Source organism: Pristiophorus japonicus, chromosome 14, assembly GCF_044704955.1.
Source record: "Pristiophorus japonicus isolate sPriJap1 chromosome 14, sPriJap1.hap1, whole genome shotgun sequence".
NCBI classification, from domain to species: Eukaryota; Metazoa; Chordata; class Chondrichthyes; family Pristiophoridae; genus Pristiophorus; species Pristiophorus japonicus.
This window is the reverse complement of record NC_091990.1, coordinates 102,162,081-102,169,678: the sequence shown is the minus strand read 5'-3', so window position 1 is coordinate 102,169,678 and position 7,598 is coordinate 102,162,081. Positions and strand designations below refer to the sequence as shown.

The 7,598-nt window shown below is 47.8% G+C and overlaps 1 protein-coding gene across 1 annotated transcript; it reads right to left on the bottom strand.

The window, feature by feature from the left end:
• Positions 1 to 3,787: 3,787 nt before the first annotated feature.
• LOC139279626 (adenylate cyclase, terminal-differentiation specific-like) lies at positions 3,788 to 4,864 on the bottom strand. The gene is made up of 2 exons (XM_070898738.1): positions 4,219 to 4,864; positions 3,788 to 4,029 (listed from the first exon to the last, which is right to left on the bottom strand). The coding sequence occupies exons 1-2, from the start codon at positions 4,862 to 4,864 to the stop codon at positions 3,788 to 3,790; spliced, it is 888 nt and encodes a 295-aa protein (XP_070754839.1).
• Between the last annotated feature and the right edge of the window lie 2,734 nt (positions 4,865 to 7,598).

Below are 7,598 nucleotides of genomic sequence, written 5' to 3'. Positions count from 1 at the left end.
CTATGCCTGTTGGTTGTTTCCTGTTGACTGTTGCCTGTTGCCTATTGCCTGTTGCATGTTGCCTGATGTCTGGTGTCTGTTGCCTGTTGTCTGTTGCCTGTTTCCTGCTGCTCGTTGTCTGTTGTCCATTGCCTGTTGACTGTTGTCTGTTCTCTGTTATCCAATGTCTGGTGAATGTTGTCCATTGCCTGCTGCCTCTGGTCTGTTGCCTGTTGTCTGTTGCCTGTTGGCCATTGTCTGTTGTCCATTGCATTTTGTCTGTTGCCTGTGTCTGTCGTCCATTGTCCGTTGTCCATTGCCTGTTGTCTGCTGCCTGTTGCTTGTTGCCTGTTGCCTGTTGCATGTTTCCTGTTATCCGCCGTCTGTTATCTGGTGTCTGTTGCATGTTGCCTGTTGTCTGTTGTCTGTTGCCTATTGTCTGTTGTCCATTGTCCATTGCATGTTGCCTGTTGCCTGTTACCTGTTGCCTCTTGTCTGTTGACTATTGTCTGTTGCATGTTGTTTGTAGCATGTTGTCCATTGCCTATTGACTGTTGTCTATTATCCTATGCACATTGTCTGTTACTTGTTGCCTATTGCCTGTTGCATTTTGCATGTTGTCTGCTGTCTGTTGCCTTTTGTCCTTTGCCTGTTGTCTGTTGCCTGTTTCCTGTTGCCTGTTGTCTGTTGACTGATGCCCGTTGTCTGTTGTCTGTTGTCCATTGCCTGCTGTCTGTTGCCTTTTGTCTTTGCCTGTTGTGTGTTGCCTGTTGCCTGTTGCTTGGTGCTTGTTGCTTGTTGTCTGTTGCTTGGTGCCTGTTGTATATTGTCTGTTGTCTGTTGCCTAGTGTCTGTTGCATGTTGCCTGTTGTCTGTTGTCTGTTGCCTATTGGCTGTTGCACGTTGTCTGTTGTCTGTTACCTAGTGTCTGTTGCATGTTGCCTGTTGTCTGTGGTCTGTTGCCTGTTGTCTGTTGCCTATTGCCTGTTGTATGTTGCCTGTTGACTGTTGCCTGTTATCTGTAGTACATTGTCTGTTAACCATTGTCTGTTGCCCGTTGCCTGTTGTATGTTGTCCTATGCCTATTGTCTTTTGCCTGTTGCCTGTTGCCAGTTGCCCATTGCCTGTTGCATGTTGCCTATTGTCTGTTGTCTGGTGCCTGTTGTCTGTTGTCCATTGCCTGCTGTCTGTTGATTGTTGTCTGTTGTCTGTTCTCTGCTGCCCATTGCCTGTTGACTGTTGTCTGTTCTCTGTTGTCCATTGCCTGGTGTCTGTTGCCTGTTGCCCATTGTCTGTTGCCCATTGAATATTGTCTGTTGCCTGTTGTATGTTATCCATTGCCTGTTGTCTGCTGCCTGTTGCTTGTTGCCTGTTGTCCATTGCCTGATGTCTGTTGTCCATTGTCTGTTGTCCATTGTCTGCTGCCTGTGGTCTGTTGACTGTTGTCTGTTGCCCATTATCTGTTGTCCATTGCATGTTGTCTGTTCTCTGTTGTCCTATGCCTGTTGCCTGTTGCCTGTTGCCCATTGTCTGTTGCCCATTGAATATTGTCTGTTGCCTGTTGTATGTTATCCAGTGCCTGTTGTCTGCTGCCGGTTGCTTGTTGCCTGTTGTCCATTGCCTGTTGTCTGTTGTCCATTGTCTGCTGCTTGTGGTCTGTTGGCTGTTGTCCATTGTCTTTTGTGCACTGCATGTACTCTGTTGCCCTGTTGTATGTTGTCCATTGCCTGTTGGTTGTTGCCTGTTGCCTTTTGCCCATTGTCTGTTGTCTGGTGTCTGTTACATGTTGCCTGTTGTCTGTTGTCTGTTGCCTGTTGTCTGTTGTCCATTGCCTGCTGCCTGTTGCCTGTTTTCTGTTGTCTGTTCTCTGTTGTCCATTGCCTGTTGCCTGTTGTCCTATGCCTGTTGTCTGCTGCCTGTTGACTGTTACCTGTTGCCTATTGCCTGTTGCATGTTGCCTGTTGTCTGTTGTGTTTGCCTGTTGCCTGTTGCATGTTGTCTATTGTGCATTGCCTGATGTCTGTTGCATTTTGCCTGTTACCTGTTGCCTGTTGTCTGTTGTCTGTTGCCTGTTGCATGTTGCCTGTTGTCTGTTGTCTGTTGGCCATTGCCTGCTGCCGTGTGTCCATTGCCTGCTGCATGTTGCCTGTTGTCTGTTGTCTGTTGTCCATTGCCTGTGTTCTGTTGCCTGTTGTCTGTTGTCTGTTGCCTGTTGTCCATTGCCTGTGATCTGTTGCCTGTTGACTGTTGCATGTTGTCCATTGTCTTTTGTCCATTGCATATTGTCTGTTGCCTGTTGTCTGTTGTCTGTTGGCCATTGCCTGCTGTCATGTGTCCATTGCCTGCTGCCTGTTGCCTGTTGTCTGTTGTCTGTTGTTTATTGTCCATTGCCTGTGTTCTGTTGCCTGTTGTCTGTTGCCTGTTGTCCATTGCCTGTGATCAGTTGCCTGTTGTCTGTTGCCTGTTGTCCATTGTCTTTTGTCCATTGCATATTGTCTGTTGCCTGTTGTCTGTTGTATGTTATCAATTGCCTGTTGTCTGCTGCCTGTTGCTTGTTGTCTGTTGTCCGTTGTCTGGTGGCTGTTGCATGTTGCCTGTTGTCTGTTGTCTGTTGCCTATTGACTGTTGTCCATTGATCATTGCATGTTGTCTGTTGCCTATTGCCTGTTGCATTTTGCCTGCTGTCTGTTGCCTGTTGAATGTTGTGTGTTGCCTATTGCCTTTTGCATGTTACCTGTTGTCTGTTGCCTGTTATCTGTTGTCCATTTCCTGCTGTCTGTTGCATGCTGTCTGTTGTCTGTTCTCTGTTGTCCTATGCCTGTTGAGTGTTGCCTGTTGTCTGGTGTCTTTTGCCTGTTGTCTGTCGTCCATTGCCTGCTGTCCGTTACCTGTTGTCTGTTGACCATTGCCTCTGATCTGTTGCCTGTTGTCTGTTGCCTGTTGTCCATTGTCTGATGTCCATTGCATATTGGCTGTTGCCTGTTGTCTGTTGTATGTTATCCATTGCCTGTTGTCTGCTGCCTGTTGCTTGTTGTCTGTTGCCTGTTGTCCGTTGCCTGCAGGCTGTTGCATGTTGCCTGTTGTCTGTTGCCTGTTGCCTGTTGTCTGTTGTCCATTGCCTGCTGTCATTTGTCCATTGCCTGCTGCCTGTGGTCTGTTGCCTGTTGTCAGTTGCCTGTTGTCCATTGCCTGTGATCCGTTGCCTGTTGTCTGTTGCCTGTTGTCCATTGTCTGTTGCCCATTGCATAGTGTCTATTGCCTGTTGTCTGTTGTATGTTATCTATTGCCTGTTGTCTGCTGCCTGTTGCTTGTTGTTTGTTGTCTGTGGTCTGTTGTCCGTTGTCTGGTGGCTGTTGCTTGTTGCCTGTTGTCTGTTGTCTGTTGCATATTGACTGTTGTCCATTGATCATTGCATGTTGTCTGTTGCCTGTTGACTGTTGTGTGTTGCCTATTGCCTTTTGCATGTTACCTGTTGTCTGTTGCCTGTTGTCTGTTGTCCATTTCCTGCTGTCTGTTGCATGTTGTCTGTTGTCTGTTCTCTGTTGTCCTATGCCTGTTGTCTGTTGCCTGTTGTCTGTTGTATGTTGTCTGTTGTCTGTCGTCCATTGCCTGCTGTCTGTTGCCTGCTGTCTGTTGACCATTGCTTCTGATCTGTTGCCTGTTGCCCGTTGCCTGTTGTCCATTGTCTGTTGTCCATTGCATAGTGTCTATTGCCTGTTGTCTGTTGTATGTTATCTATTGCCTGTTGTCTGCTGTCTGTTGCATGTTGTCTGTTGTCTATTGTCCGTTGCCTGCAGGCTGTTGCCTGTCATCTGTTGTCTGTTGCCTGTTGCCTCTTGTCTGTTGCCTGTTGCATGTTGCCTGTTGTCTGTTGTCCATTGTCTGTTGTCCATTGCATAGTGTCTGTTACCTGTTGTCTGTTGTATGTTATCCATTGCCTGTTGTCTGCTGCCTGTTGCTTGTTGTCTGTTGCCTGTTGTCCGTTGCCTGCAGGCTGTTGCCTGTCGTCTGTTGTCTGTTGCCTGTTGCCTCTTGTCTGTTGCCTGTTGCCTGTTGCATGTTGCCTGTTGTCTGTGGTCTGTTGCCTGTTGTCTGTTGCCTGTTGTCCATTGCATGTTGTCTGTTGACTGTTGCCTGTTGTCTGGAGCTTGTTGCTTGTTGTCTGTTCTCTGAGGTATGTTGCCTGTTGCCTGTTGCCCATTGACTATTGCCTATTGTCTGTTGTCCTATGCCTGTTGCCTGTTGTCTGTTGCCTGTTGTCTGTTGCATGTTGCCTGTTGCCCATTGTCTGCTGCCTGTGATCTGGTGCCTGTTGTCTTTGGCCTGTTGTCCATTGTCTGTTGTCCAATGCATGTTGTCTGTTGCGCATTGTCTGTTGTACGTTGTCCATGGCCTGTTGTCTGCTGCCTGTTGCTTGTTGCTTGTTGTCTGTTGTCTGTTGTCCATTGTATGGTGGCTGTTGCATGATGCCTGTTGTCTGTTGCCTATTGACTGTTGTCCATTGATCATTGTATGTTGTCTGTTGCCTATTGCCTGTTGCATTCTGCCGTTGTCTGTTGCCTGTTGCCTGGTGTCTGTTGTCTGTTCTCTGATGTCTGCTGCCTGTTTCCCATTGACTGTTGTCCATTGCCTGTTGACTGTTGCCTGGTGCATGTTGCTTGTTGTTTGATGCCTGTTGCCTGTTGCATGGTGTCTGTTGTCTGTTGCCTATTGTCTGTTTTCCATTGTCCATTGCCTGCTGTCTGTTGCCTATTGACTGTTGTCCATTGTTCATTGCATGTTGTCTGTTGCCTATTGCCTGTTGCAATCTGCTGTTGTCTGTTGCCTTTTGCCTGTTGTCTGTTCTCTGATGTCTGCGGACTGTTTCCCATTGACTGTTGCCCATTGCCTGTTGTCAGTTGCCTGTTGTCTGTTGTCCATTTCCTGCTGTCTGTTGCCTGTTGTCTGTTATCTGTTCTCTGTTGTCATATGCCTCTTGTCTGTTGCCTGTTGTCTGTTGTCTGTTGACTGGTACCTGTTGTCTGTCGTCCATTGCCTGCTGTCTGTTGCCTGTTGTCCATTGCCTCTGATCTGTTGCCTGTTGACTGTTGCCTGTTGTCCATTATCTGTTGTCCATTGCATGTTGTCTGTTGCCTGTTGTCCGTTATATGTGATCCATTGCCTGTTGTCTGCTGCCTGTTGCTTGTTGTCTGTTGCCTGTTGCCTGTTGCCTGTTGAACATTGTCTGCAAGTTGTTGCCTGTTGCCTGTTGTCTGTTGTCTGTTGACTATTGACTGCTGTCCATTGTTCATTGCATGTTGTCTGTTGCCTATTGCCTGTTGCATTTTTCCTGCTGTCTGTTGCCTGTTGCCTGCTGTCCATTGTCTGTTCTCTGTTGTCTGCTGCCAGTTGCCCATTGACTGTTATCCATTGCCTGTTGTCTGCTGCCTGTTGCCTGTTGTCTGGAGCTTGTTGCCTGTGTGAGTTGCTTGTTGTCTGTTGCCTGTTGCCTGTTGCCTGTTCCGTGTTGGCTGTTGTCTGTTGCCTATTGTCTGTTGTCCATTGTCCATTGCCTGTTATCTGTTACCTGTTGCCTGTTGCCTGTTGTCTGTTTCCTATTGCCTGTTGCATTTTATCTTTTGACTGTTGCTGTTATCTGTTGCCAGTTGTCTGTTCTCTGTTATCCATTGCCTGTTGTCTGTTGTACTTTGTCTGTTGTCTGTTGCCTGTTGTGTGTTGTATGTTGCCTATTGGCTGTTTCCCATTGTCCATTGCCTGTTGTCTGTTGCCTGTTGCCTGTTATCTGCTGCACACTGTCAGTTGCCTGTTGTCCGTTGCCTATTGCCTGTTGTCCTATGCCTGTTGTCGGTTGCCTGTTGCCTATTGCCTATTGCATGTTGCCTGTTGTCGGTTGCCTGTTGCTTATTGCCTGCTGTCATTTGTCCATTGCCTGCTGCCTGTGGTCTGTTGGCTGTTGTCTTTGGCCTGTTGTCCATTGTCTGTTGTCCAATGCATGTTGTCTGTTGCCCATTGTCTGTTGTATGTTGTCCATTGCCTGTTGTCTGCTGCCTGTTGCTTGTTGTCTGTTGTCTGTTGTCCGTTGTCCGTTGTCTGGTGGCTGTTGCATGTTGCCTATTGGCTGTTGCCCATTGTCCATTGCCTGTTGCCTGTTGCCTGTTATCTGCTGCACATTGTCAGTTGCCTGTTGTCCGTTGCCTGTTGCTTGGTGTCTGTTGTCCTATGCCTGTTGTCGGTTGCCTGTTGTCTATTGCCTGTTGCATGTTGCCTGTTGTCGGTTGCCTGTTGCCTGTTGCCTATTGCCTGCTCTCATCTGTCCATTGTCTACTGCCCATGGTCTGTTGGTTGTTGTCTGTTGTCTGTTGTCTGTTGCCTGTTGCCTGTTGCCTGTTGCCTGTTATCTGCTGCACATTGTCAGTTGCCTGTTGCCTGTTGTCTGTTGTCATATGCCTGTTGTCATACGCCTGTTGTCATATGCCTGTTGCCTATTGCCTGTTGCATGTTGCCTGTTGTCTGTTGTCCATTGCCTGCTGTAATTTGTCCATTGCCTGCTGCCAGTGGTCTGTTGCCTGTTATCTGTTACCTGTTGTCTGTTGTCTGTTGCGTGTTGTCTGTTGTCTATTGCCTGTTGTCTGTTGTCCCTTGTCTGTTGCCTGTTGTCTGTTGCCTGTTGCCTGTTGCCCATTGTCTGCTGCCTGTGATCTGTTGCCTGTTTTCTTTGGCCTGTTGTCCATTGTCTGTTGTCCAATGCATGTTGTCTGTTGCCCGTTGTCTGTTGTATGTTGTCCATTGCCTGTTGTCTGCTGCCTTTTGCTTGTTGTCAGTTGTCTGTTGTCCGTTGTCTGATAGCTGCTGCATGTTGCCTGTTGTCTGTTGTCTGTTGCCTATTGACTGTTGTCCATTGATCATTGCATGCTATCTGTTGCCTATTTCCTGTTGCATGTTGCCTGTTGTCGGTTGCCTGTTGCCTGTTGTCTGTTGTCCATTGCCTGCTGTCATTTGTCCATTGCCTGCTGCCTGTGGTCTGTTGCCTGTTGTCAGCTGCCTGTTGTCCATTGCCTGTGATCTGTTGCCTGTTGTCTGTTGCCTGTTGTCCATTGTCTGTTGCCCATTGCATAGTGTCTATTGCCTGTTGTCTGTTGTATGTTATCTATTGCCTGTTGTCTGCTGCCTGTTGCTTGTTGTTTGTTGTCTGTGGTCTGTTTTCCGTTGTCTGGTGGCTGTTGCTTGTTGCCTGTTGTCTGTTGTCTGTTGCATATTGACTGTTGTCCATTGATCATTGCATGTTGTCTGTTGCCTGTTGACTGGTGTGTGTTGCCTATTGCCTTTTGCATGTTACCTGTTGTCTGTTGTCTGTTGCCTGTTGTCCATTGCCTGTTGTCTGTTGCCTGTTGCCTGTTGTCTGGAGCTTGTTGCTTGTTGTCTGTTCTCTGAGGTATGTTGCCTGTTGCCTGTTGTCCATTGACTATTGCCTATTGTCTGTTGTCCTATGCCTGTTGCCTGTTGTCTGTTGCCTGTTGCCCATTGTCTGCTGCCTGTGATCTGGTGCCTGTTGTCTTTGGCCTGTTGTCCATTGTCTGTTGTCCAATGCATGTTGTCTGTTGCGCATTGTCTGTTGTACG

Excerpts from the sequence above, each read along its gene's own strand:
- LOC139279626 (XM_070898738.1), bottom strand. The coding sequence starts at position 4,864 with ATGGGCAACAGTCAATGGGAAACAGTCCGCAGACATCAGAGAACAGAC. Across the intron at positions 4,030-4,218 it reads CAACAGGCAACAGACAACAG|GCAACAGGCAACAGACAAGA; the intron begins GCAACAGGCATA and ends AACATGCAACAG.